We start from the raw sequence: 12,298 nt of genomic DNA on the forward strand, positions 1-12,298 counted from the left end.
CCATCCTCCTGTCCCCGCTGCACAGCCTGCTCTGAATCTTCAGAACATTATGTCCGTAGAAGCATATCCTGACGTCTGTCCAGGAAATCTTCAGTTTCTCTTATGCAATGCAGGGTCGATACCTGTTGCTCCAGATCTTGAACCTTCTCTTCCAATATGGAGACCAGCTTGCACTTTCCACAGACAAAGTCATTTCTGTCCTGTGGAAGAAAGACAGACATGGCACATCCAGTGCAGGTCACAACAGCTGAACACCCCCCATCCATATTGCCTTCCTTCTACGACCTTCCTCAGGAGTTGTAGTAACTACTCAGAGAAGCCGGCAAGATGTAAGCCTCCATGGGCTTTCCCCAGGCAAACTCCCAGGCAAACTCCCTCTGTTAGCCTCTCTGTTGTTCACTGCTCAGCTGGTTCGCAGCTGACTGGCTTTTTAGAACAGTCAGGCCCACTCAAGGCTCTCCTGGAACAAAGCACTCCCAATTCACACTTTTCAAACAACCAGTCAAGCACACGGTCAAACTGTCAAACTGTCCCCACAACAGACACTCAGATACTCACCAACACAGCCTCCTTAATGCAGCCCTTAGCGTACCTCCTCTCAGGCAGATCCCAGGCAAACTCCCTCTGTAAGCCTCTCTGCTGTTCACTAAGCCAAAAGGACCTTTCAATTCCCAGTATCATTTACAGAAACATTTAGTTTTAACAAAGTGTGACATACTGCTCCAAAATTTCTAGGGTGTTCTTCCATTTCATAAAATGTTGATTTTACAACCTCCTTAGGAGACTTATTGCAAAGAGCAGCACATTTTTGACATTTTAGTTCAATATGATCCATTTGATGACTAGGGAGGAAGACCTTTACCTTTATTGAGGATACATTAGTGGGGGCAATACCCATGGTGATGGATATATTAAATGGACCTGATATGTTAAATCACACCCAAACCTACTAAAAGCTTGTTCTAAAAGGACTCTAGCGGTGGTATTTGCAGTGCAGTTCTCTGTGGGACCGGCCTCTCTCCATTTGGTGAATGGCTCTATAAGCACTAAGCAGTATGGATTTCTTCAGCCTGTCCTTGGCAATGGACCTACAAAATCTGTTTGCACTCTTGTCCAAGAGCCATTGATAGGCTGGTGAAGTAATGGTCCCTTTTAGATCCTTGAATCTGGGTTACACGTGGCACTTGGAAGACAGTTGTATGTCCAGGATTCTACTTCCCTTGACCATTGAAGGCCACCATCCTAAGGTGAGTAGCAGCTTTAAGGTTTTCTCCATTCCATAATGACCTTGCTTGTGGGCTAATTTAATTAACTCTTGGCAGAGATAGGATGGAATTACAAACACAGGGATGCCTTCGATGCCTTCTGGTTGGTTTTCTTTTCTTGCCAGAATTAATCCTGTCTTATCTGTGGAGATGGTAAATCCTTTGCACCGCTGCTTACTCAACAGCTCCATCACACTGGTATCCTTCTGCTGAAGCTGTCTTAAATCCTGATGTTGCAGGGTTTCAGTGGGATGGACAGTGTTTACAACATCTGTTGGTACATTCCATTCAGCTTCTACACCCAATAAAGCAGCCTGTTTCGCCAATTTATCCATAGCACTATTCAGGATGGAGATCTATGACTGATTTTTCCTGTGAGCCTTGACCTTGAATAGAAAAGTTTTTCCTTGCCTTCCTTCTGCCAGCTTCCAAGCATAGAGTAAATATGAAGCATAAGCTATTGGCTGTTGATCTGCTGAACACATGTTTCTCTCCAGCCAAACTGCCATCCAATCGATGAATGCCCTCAGGACCCAGTTGCAGTCTGTACACACTGTGATGTCCTTCTGTGGATCTGCTGATCTTAAAGCAGCCATCACTGCTGCGATTTCAGCCGCTTGCGCTGAGTGATGACGGATGGTGCCTTGCACTATCTTCCCTGAAAAAGCCTGCATAGCTGCAAAACCAGCAAGAGGGGATGTACTATGATGGGAACTGGATCCATCTACCACCCAAATTTCCTGAGAGTTTTCTTTAGCATCCTCATATTTAGCTTCAAGGAGAAATGGAGTCTTAAATGCTGGTGCATGCATATCAGGTAATGGACATTCATGAGCTTCTTCTGCAGACATTAAAGCATCAGGTACAGCAGCCAAGTGTTGAAACTTTTGCACTTCTATCTCCCTATTTAAAAGGGTTAAAGTCCACGCTGTCAGTCTTGGATTGCTGACCTTCCCTGAATTCGCCTTTCCTGACAAGATGTACTGTACAGCAGTGTGTGCTGTTTTGAGCATTATAGGAGGCATATCTATATAAATCAATGCTCGCTTCTGCAATTTTTTCTTGGGAACCGTCTTGCTTGCCAAATACCGTCCCTACAATAGCTGCGATTTCCATTGTGCTTCATCTCCCTGGAAAGCCCCTTCTTTCCAAGGCTTTTGAGATTTCCCGAAAACAGACACTGCATATTCCAAACGATTTTTATTAGACTGCCAGGACCATCCTTCTAGGTTGAAAACTTCTCCATCTGACCACGGATAAAATAGACAGCAATTATGTCAAAGCCGAATAGCCCACTGTCCTAGACTTGTGGGGACGATTTGCCTGTGGTCAGTAATTCACAAGACCCCACAGTTGCCTCCTTTTGGAACCCAACAGTGCTCGGTCATGACAATGGACAGTTGTCCTAGAGGCGGACAGTTAGGGCCTTACTCTCCACCTCTGCCTTAGATTAAGGGACTGGCCAGGTCCACTTAACCCAGGACTTGCTGCAGGCTGCTTGGATCTGCTTCCCAAGCTACTGACGTCAGCAGAATACTACACTGCAGGGAGCCTCGGCCTGTCGGCCTCTAGCTCACTCCACATAAACGACAACCAAGTGGGGATACAGCACCTGTCTGAACAGGCAGTGACCCGGGAACCAGTCCCACCCACCGGTCGACGCCCTCACCGGCACTGTTCCAGACCCTTCCCTCCCCGAGTCTACGGACTGTTAGCTGGAATCTATGTAACCGAAGGACCCCAATCAGAGAGCTAAATCTCTGAGGTGTCCTGCCGCGGTCACCAATAGATGTAATCCCAAAATCTCTGTCAGGAATAATAAGGAGGTGACATTTTCAACAGGTCCGACTCCTACTAGCATTTATCAACTGGGAGCATTAGCAACCTCTGTGCCTCCCACCCATGTTGCACTGAAATAAAGGATAGAAAGAATATAACCTTAAACAGAAAGAAGATTTATTAAGGGATAAGTACAACTGGGGGAAGATTCACAATGGGGAACACTACAAATACCTCCCCATATCTCTGCTCCTTGAGGTCTTCAAATCCTGATTTGAGGACTTCAATGGCTCAGACATCGGTGAGAGGTTTTGCGCAGGAGTGAGATTCTGTGGTTTCCTTTGTGCAGGAGGTCAGACTAGATGATCATGATGGTCCCTTCTGACCTCAATATCTATGAATCTATGAATTAAAAACAGGGAGATTATAGAAGGTCCTGCTGAAAGGTGAACTGTCAGACTGGAGGGAGGTTACAAGTGGAGTTCCTTAGGGATCAAGGATCTACAACCTATTCTGAAGGACAATCGCTCAATCTCACAGATCTTGGGAGACAGGCCAGTCCTCGCTTACAGACAGCCCCCCAACCTGAAGCAAATACTCACCAGCAACCACACAACAAAAACAACTAACCCAGGAACCTATCCTTGCAACAAACCCATTGCCAACTCTGTCCACATATCTAGTCTAGGGACACCATCCTCGGACCTAATCACATCAGCCACACCATCAAATGTGCCCAAATACATTTGTTAGTCTCTAAGGTGCCAGAACTACTCCTCGTTTTGTTTTGGTTTTTTGCTGATACAGACTAACACTGCTCCCACTCTGAACTAAATGATTGCATCTCTCCCCAAAATCGATCTAGAAGCACAAAGAACACCCTGGAGATCAGGCCTTTAAACGTTAGGAAACATCAGAGTTAAGGTGACATGTACATACTTCGCGCAGTGCTATTGTACATGTGTGTTATGATACAGACTCACAAGTGTGGCCTTGGGGTCAATTCCCTGCCCCCCACAGCATCAATTTCCTCCAGACTCCCAAGGGAAGTGGTGCTTCCTCCATCCCCTGATGAGATGCCTTTCTCGAGTCTGCTTTGGTCCAAAACTCGCTACTGCGCCATGCAGGAGGCCTGTGATGTGTAGGGGGGCCAGATGAGATGATCTAATAGTCTCTTCTGGCCTTCAAGTCTCCAAATCTCTGCAAAACCAAGTGCGGCACATTGAGCATCCTCTGATGGTTCCACGTGTGGCCTGCGTGAACCCTTGCACAACCACTGAGTGTGTGGGGGTGACCCAGGGGGAGCAGCTCAAACACGCACAGGAGCCGGCTCGGGGCAGGACATGAGCCCTGCAGGGCAGGGGTGGGGGTGGCAGTGACATCACAAGGGCCTTTTGCAGCACTCAGCTGATTGGTGAAAGGAGGTTGGGAGGCGGTGACCTCACAGAGAGTCCACGACAATGGCCAGGGAGGACAGGCTGCAGGGCAGGGGGATCTCAGAGACCCCCGGGGCTTTGCTGCAGGGAGTCTCCTTCTTGAGGTGTCTCCCTGAGGACTGAGAGAGAATTCAGGGTCATGTATGTCTGATATCTGCTGGGAGAGCAATACAGCGGTGCACAGACAATCCAGGAAGTTTTTGGAAACTGTAGGGGACAATTTCCTGGTGCAAGTGCTGGAGGAACCAACTAAGGGCTGAGCTCTTCTTGACCTGCTGCTCACAAACCGGGAAGAATTAGTAGGGGAAGCAAAAGTGGATGGGAACCTGGGAGGCAGTGACCATGAGATGGTCAAGTTCAGGATCCTGACACAAGGAAGAAAGGTAAGCAGCAGAATACGGACCCTTGACTTCAGAAAAGCAGACTTTGACTCCTTCTGGGAACTGATGGGCAGGATACCCTGGGAGAATAACATGAGGGGGAAAGGAGTCCAGGAGAGCTGGCTGTATTTTAAAGAATCCTTATTGAGGTTACAGGGACAAACCATCCCGATGTGTAGAAAGAATAGTAAATATGGCAGGCGACCAGCTTGGCTTAACAGTGAAATCCTTGCTGATCTTAAACACAAAAAAGAGGCTTACAAGAAGTGGAATATTGGACAAATGACCAGGGATGAGTATATAAATATTGCTCGGGCATGTAGGAATGAAATCAGGAAGGCTAAATCACACCTGGAGTTGCAGCTAGCGAGGGATGTTAAGAGTACCAAGAAGGGTTTCTTCAGGTATGTTGGCAATAAGAAGAAAGACAAGGAAATTGTGGGCCCCTTACTGAATGAGGGAGGCAATCTAGTGACAGAGGATGTGAAAAAAGCTAATGTACTAAATGCTTTTTTTGCCTCTGTTTTCACGAACAAGGTCAGCTCCCAGACTACTGCACTGGGCAGCACAGCATGGGGAGGAGGTGGCCAGCCCTCTGTGAAGGAAGAAGTGGTTCGGGACTATTTAGAAAAACTGGACGTGCACAAGTCCATGGGGCCGGATGCGTTGCATCCGAGATTGCTAAAGGAATTGGCGGATGTGATTGCAGAGCCATTGGCCATTATCTTTGAAAACTCATGGCGACCGGGGGAAGTCCCGGAAGACTGGAAAAAGGCTAATATAGTGCCAATCTTTTAAAAAGGGAAGAAGGAGGATCCTGGAAACTACAGGCCAGTCAGCCTCACCTCAATCCCCGGAAAAATCATGGAGCAGGTCCTCAAGGAATCAATTCTGAAGCACTTAGAGGAGAGGAAAGTGATCAGGAACAGTCAGCATGGATTCACAAAGGGCAAGTCATGCATGACTTATCTAATTGCCTTCTATGATGAGATAACTGGTTCTGTGGATGAAGGGAAAGCAGTGGACATGTTGTTCCTTGACTTTAGCAAAGCTTTTGACACGGTCTCCCGAAGTATTCTTGTCAGCAAATTAAAGAAGTATGGGCTGGATGGATGCACTACAAGGTGGGTAGAAAGTTGGCTAGATTGTCGGGCTCAACGGGTACTGATCAATGGCTCCATGTCCAGTTGGCAGCCGGTATCTAGCGGAGTGCCCCAAGGGTCGGTCCTGGGGCCGGTTTTGTTCAATATCTTCATAAATGATCTGGAGGATGGTGTGGATTGCACCCTCAGCAAGTTTGCGGATGACACTAAACTGGGAGGAGATGCTGGAGGGTAGGGATAGGATACAGAGGGACCTAGACAAATTGGAGGATTGGGCCAAAAGAAATCTGATGAGGTTCAACAAGGACAAGTGCAGAGTCCTGCACTTAGGACAGAAGAATCCAATGCACCGCTACAGACTAGGGACCGAATGGCTAGGCAGCAGTTCTGCAGAGAAGGACTTCAGAGTGACAGTGGACGAGAAGCTGGATATGAGTCAACAGTGTGCCCTTGTTGCCAAGAAGGCCAATGGCATTTTGGGGTGTATAATTAGGGGCATTGCCAGCAGATTGAGGGACGTTATCGTTCCCCTCTATTCGACACTGGTGAGGCCTCATCTGGAGTACTATGTCCAGTTTTGGGCCCCACACTACAAGAAGGATGTGGAGAAATTGGAAAACGTCCAGTGGAGGGCAACAAAATTGATTAGGAGTCTGGAACACATGACTTATGAGGAGAGGCTGAGGGAACTGGGATTGTTTAGTCTACGGAAGAGAAGAATGAGGGGGGAGTTGATAACTCCCTGAAAGGTGGATCCAAAGAGGATGGATCTAGACTATTCTCAGTGATAGCAGATGACAGAATGAGGAGTAATGGTCTCAAGTTGCAGTGGAGGAGATTTAGGTTGGATATTAGGAAAATCTTTTTCACTAGGAGGGTTGTGAAACACTGGAATGCGTTCCCTAGGGAGGTGGTGGAATCCCCTTCCTTGGAAGTTTTTAAGGTCAGGCTTGACAAAGCCCTGGCTGGGATGATTTAACTGGGGATTGGTCCTGCTTTTGAGCAGGGGGTTGGACTAGATGACCTCCTGAGGTCCCTTCCAACCCTGATAGTCTATGATTCTATGATTCTATGAAAACATTCTACAAATACATTAGAAGCAAGAGGAAGACCAAGGACAGGGCAGGCCCATTAGACTATGAGGAAGGAAAGACAATAACAGAACATGTGAAAATGGAAAAAGGGCTTAATGACTTTTTTGTTTCAGTTTTCACCCAAACGTGTCATAGTGATTGGATGTCTAACATAGTGAACACCAGTGAAATTGAGGTAGAATCTGAGGCTAAAATAGGGAAAGAACAAGTTAAAAATTATTTAGACAAGTTAGATGTCTTCAAGTCACCAAGGCCTGATGAAAAGCATCCTAGAATAGTCAAGGAACTGAAAGAGGAGATATCTGAGTCAATAGCTCTGAAAAGTCATGAAAGATGGGAGAGAGGACTGGAAGAGGTGGTTAAGCACTGGAATAAATTGCCTAGAGAGGTTGTGGAATCTCCCTCATTGGAGGGTTTTAAGAGCAGGTTACTCAGGGATGGTCTAGATAATACCTAGTCCCGCCATGAGTGCAGGGAACAAGACGAGGTGTCCTCTCAAGGTCCCTTCCGGTCCTACGATTCTATGGTACTAGAGCAATAGTTGGACATTTCCCTAAAATTCTCAGTGTAGACAAGGCCTATGAGTGGAAGCGAGGATCTCCTGTCAGTGGCTCCAGGCTAAAATCCACAAGCAATGATGGCCGTTCAGAGATGGCCACTTGAAAAGAGGCGATGGGTCTCTTGTCACTTACCCTGAGCTACAGCATAGCCATCTCCCTTCTTCCCTGCAGAGAGAAGGCAAATTTCAGTGAATTCAGCTCCCAAGGCAGGAACCGACTCTGATCTGTGTCCACAGCTCCGAAACCGGGAACCCTGGCCCAGCACAGCCCCCTGGCGCTCAGTAATGGACTCAAGGTCCCAGGCGCTCACAATTGGCAGGAGAGAAAGACACAATGAGACAGTTTCCAAAGACCTCGGCGCACTGGGTGCTGAGCTCTTTGGAAATCCTAGCCCCATATAAACTGTAACCTGCACCCAGTTTCTGGGTCTGGCCCTCCAGCAGCTCCCATTGGGGGTCATTAGCTCAGTCCCGCAATGGGGCAGTTACACCGGACTGACACAGGCTCCTGAACTGCTGTTGCCCTTAGGCGGGTGTGCAGGGCCTGGCAAGTCCAGAGAATCCCCCCATCCCAGGCTCTTTACCTGGGCGTTTCTTTTTCCAGACGACTACTCCGATTATAACACCAATCAGGACAGCTGCAGTAATAACTCCAGCCACAGTGGGAATCAGATTGTTATTTGGTTCTGAAATGGAATGGAAAGAATGATCAATGGGGAAAAATCTCCTTCCCCCCCACCACTAAAATCCTCCTTTCATCCCACTGCAGGGATCTGTCAGTCAGCTCCCCAAGTTAGGGCTGAGTCCTGCAACCCTCCATCCCTTCCAGTGCATCCACCATGCATTGCACCCCACCATAGGAAGTCCTGGACACAGTCTCTACCACTTCCAGTCATAATAAATATTTAGCTCTTAAACTCGAAGACTTTTATAACGTTAACCAATCTTCAGAACTGTGGGAGAGCATGGATGTCAGTATCGTCCCTACACGGGAAAGGGGGAAGACTTGCTGAAGATCATACAGTGAGGCAGTGCAAGAGCCAGGAATCGACCCAGGAATCCTGACTTCCAGCCCCTCCTGCTCTAACCCACTAACCCCAGCTCCCCTTCCAGAGACAGAACCCAGGAGTCCTGGCTCCCAGACCTCCTGCTCTAACCTATGAGACCCCACTCCTCTTCTAAAGCCAAGGACAGAACCCAGGAGTCCTGGCTCCCAGCCCCTAACCCTCCTTGACCAGGCTGACTTTCATGACTAATGGAACATAGTCCCACTGTGGAAATCTGGTGCCAAACTGGAAACTGACTTCAAAGCTCTGGATTTCTCTGCCATGAATGGAGTTACAGACACAATGCGTGCTTTTTGAGGGGGCAGGAAGTGAAGAGGGGAAGACAGAAATATTAATACTGTTTTTGGTTTATATAAACCTGTTAAACCCCGTGTTCTGTACACACTTTCAGTTTCCCTAATCAGCTTCTCCTGTTGTCTGAAAGAGCCGCATAATAATACAGCAAAAAGAAAAATATTTCGAAGAGAATAAGGAAATGTGGGTTATGACACAAAAATTGGCAGGGGACGTGGTAGCAGGATTGTGATGTAAACCATCTGCTGACGAGAGTCCCGGTGCAGGCTGCCCTCTCAGAAATTGTTTGCACTTCCAAATCCTGCATTTTTCCACATCCCATTTAACCAAGCAAAAAGATGGCTGGAAGGCAGCTCCATGTGTAATAAATTCTTCCTAGACTTTCTTGTGCTAGGGGCATAGGAGTCTCTCCCCCGTGATGCAGGGCTCTCATCTGCCTCCTCGCTCCATTCCAAGGCCATACGTCCCTTCCAGCATCACTGCGCACAGAAACAAGCTGCTCCCAACATTAAACCTCCCTCTCTGGCCACATGGGCAAGAATGAAGGGCCCGCAGAGCCATGTTTCTGAGAACCTGCTGAATCAGAGGACCGGAAGGGACCTCGAGAGGTCATCTAGTCCCGTCCCCTGCACTCATGGCAGGACCACAAGTGCATGAAGTTGAGACCGATGTGGAAGTATATAAAGGGAATTTGGATGCAGGCCTCTGAAATGAACAGAAGTCAGGCTAACTCTAGCCTTAATAACGCAAGATTTGTAGAAGCGGGGATAGTGCAAAGCGAGTGGAAAAGAACTGTGAAAGAGGCTGTTGTGACCTTGTATTAGATAAGAATAGAACGTAGACTATAAGAGAAATTGAGCAAAATGAGATATCATGAAGGAATATGTATAAACAATATGCAGCTGTTGCTTATTATTGTCTGTAATAAAGGTATAAATACTTGCTCTAATTGTTTATCTGTAGAGAGACCTGCCTAGGTGTGGGAAACCCTGTGTCCTAGGGCACTCTCTCCCTCTGTGCAATTGCTTGAGATAATAAAGTGTATCTGACTTGCTGCACCCAACCTGAGAGTGAGAACTGTGTTTTTCTCTGACACCGGGCTGCAAGCTGAAGCAAGACCAATTCTGTCTGGAAATAAGGGGCAGATTTGAGCTTCCCCTGGGATGTGGTAAATTCTCCATCCCTTGGAGACTTTACATCTGGAATGGGCATCTCTTTCTGAAGGATGAGCTCTAGTTTGCTCACAGATGACCAGACTGGATGCTGGGGTCCCTGGTGTGATTCCCCCCTGCCCTGGGCTATGCAGGAGCTCAGAGCAGATGATTAGAATGGTCCCTTCAGGCCTTAATGTCCGATTACTAATCCTCTCCCTTCAGAGACAGTGTATTGCTGAGATGTATCGAACAACCCCAGAGGCAGCAAACTGGAGAGCAAGACATGAGCCCCAGGCACTGTGGGTCCCAACTCTAGCACAAGAACTTGACTGCAGAGGGACAGGGCCTCACAGACCCTGAGGAAATTCCAGCTTCAGCCTATAAATCCAAATGAGAATTTTTCAGGGGTTGAGTTTAATGGATTCCCCCTCTCCCACAAGGAGAAAAGAGACACACACACAAATGCCTTACCCCAGGAGACGGAGAGTGGCTCTGATAGGCTTTCATGCTCCACGTGACATGAATAATGGCCTTTGATCTTGGGATCAATCTCCATTGTCACCCAGGTCTGGTAGGTCCCGTCCCCACTGGGTAGGATGCCTTCAGAGTAGGTCTCCTGCTGTCTGCTCTCCCCATTTCTCAGCCAGGTCACGGTGATGTCCCGGGGGTAGAACCCACTGACCTTACAGGAGAGGGTGGTGAGGCCGTCATGAGATGACCTGTCGCTCACTCTAGCTGTTGGGCGCACTGGGAAAAAGAAGAAACTGAAGTTAGTTATTTTCAAGCTCTAATCCAGGCAGCCTTTGCTGGAGCTTTGCAGCATGAAATTCTGAGACCCCAGGAGCGGGAGAGGACGAAAATCCATGAGACGGAATCCCTCTGATGAGAGAGAGCCACCATGTTAGAAGATTCCTGTGCCCAATTCACAGCATCAGCAACGGTGAACCCCCAATCCAGGTCCCTGACCTGGCCTCTGCTCCCAACCAGTGACACAAGTACCTTGAAAGGCTTCACTAAGCTCCAGATACACGTGTCAATCACATGCTAGGTTTGTGCCCATCTCCTCTCAGTCCCTGGATATGAAAGAAAGAAGAATCTTGCCCTGGCCAAGGAGCAAAAAAATGAACTGGATAAAATGACCAATTAGAGATGGAAAGGGCACATTAAACAAAAAGTGACGCACACTGCTAAATTGCCCCTCAAACTAGCTAATATTAATTGGCTAATTTCTTGTAGGTTGTTACCAAATCTATTTACCCCAATATTATGGATTTCAAATGTATTTACCCTTATGTTGAAAAATCAGTTTCCCAGCCCGTTGGCACTGAAATATACATTACACTGCTGTGTACGGCTTTTACTTCTTGGCATTTGTAAAGATGGCAATTGAAAAGATAATGTTCTGCTGAGGTTCGTGAGAGAAATAAGTAACTAGTATGTTGCAAAAAACTGGGTGCAAATTTCAAGTAACTTTTGAACAGCAAGTGCAAACTGTTTGGGAAGGGAAAGATTAGGGTGTGTAATGATGCTAACTAATTTGGGAAATGTGTGTCCATGGTAACACACAAGGTACATATGTGGGTAATAGCAAGTTAACATTTTGAAGCAGACTATGCTGCAACTGTCCTCCTGAGTCAGAGTGGTAAAGCGTTTAACCTCTTCCCTTCTATGTTTGTGCTGATTAATCTTTAACTAAAAAGCTCTGATAAATTTGAGTGTGATTATCAGATGTCTTATTGATAAAAGAATCAAGGAATAAGTAAGAGGGTGTTACAGCAAAGGTAGGTCTTGAGGGGGAAAACTTTAAGGACAAGGGGAGCCTTCTTCCAGATTAGTATGGGGAGGGCAATTCCACACGTAGGGGATGGCATGGAAGAAAGCACATAGGTGACTGTGGGAGAAGTTTGGACAAAGGCAACAAGAACAAAGCTACCGTCATTGGTGGAACACAGGGGCTGGGGGTAACACAAGAAAATATGATGGTGCAGACAGTGAATGAGGAAGAATTACATGGTGAATGAAGCTGGTGTCCAGAGAAGTGGTGGCTCTTCCATAATTAAGTAAAGTGCTCTAACATGCACACGCATTGGCAGATTGCCTTGATAACTACTGTGTCACACCAGGGGAAGAGCTAGAATGTGTGCTGCAAATTTGGGCTCATTTGATC

At 47.2% G+C, this 12,298-nt stretch overlaps 1 protein-coding gene across 7 annotated transcripts in view; it reads right to left on the reverse strand.

Moving 5' to 3' along the window:
* Window positions 1–3,199: 3,199 nt before the first annotated feature.
* LOC144263807 (class I histocompatibility antigen, F10 alpha chain-like) overlaps window positions 3,200–12,298 on the reverse strand; it is a 34,573-nt gene continuing 25,474 nt past the window's right edge. For 3 of the 7 annotated variants that reach the window (XM_077814786.1, XM_077814787.1, XM_077814781.1), the window contains 5 exons: window positions 10,603–10,878; window positions 8,201–8,302; window positions 7,750–7,782; window positions 4,028–4,244; window positions 3,200–3,446 (listed from right to left, as the gene is read on the reverse strand). In XM_077814786.1, coding sequence (XP_077670912.1) covers window positions 4,156–4,244; window positions 7,750–7,782; window positions 8,201–8,302; window positions 10,603–10,878 — 500 coding nt within the window. In that variant the 3' untranslated portion in view covers window positions 3,200–3,446; window positions 4,028–4,155. The remainder of the gene's footprint in view (window positions 3,447–4,027; window positions 4,245–7,749; window positions 7,783–8,200; window positions 8,303–10,602; window positions 10,879–12,298) is intronic. The other 4 variants (XM_077814782.1, XM_077814784.1, XM_077814783.1 and 1 more) reach the window with 4 other exon arrangements.

This window comes from Eretmochelys imbricata, chromosome 4 (assembly GCF_965152235.1).
Source record: "Eretmochelys imbricata isolate rEreImb1 chromosome 4, rEreImb1.hap1, whole genome shotgun sequence".
NCBI lineage: Eukaryota > Metazoa > Chordata > Testudines > Cheloniidae > Eretmochelys > Eretmochelys imbricata.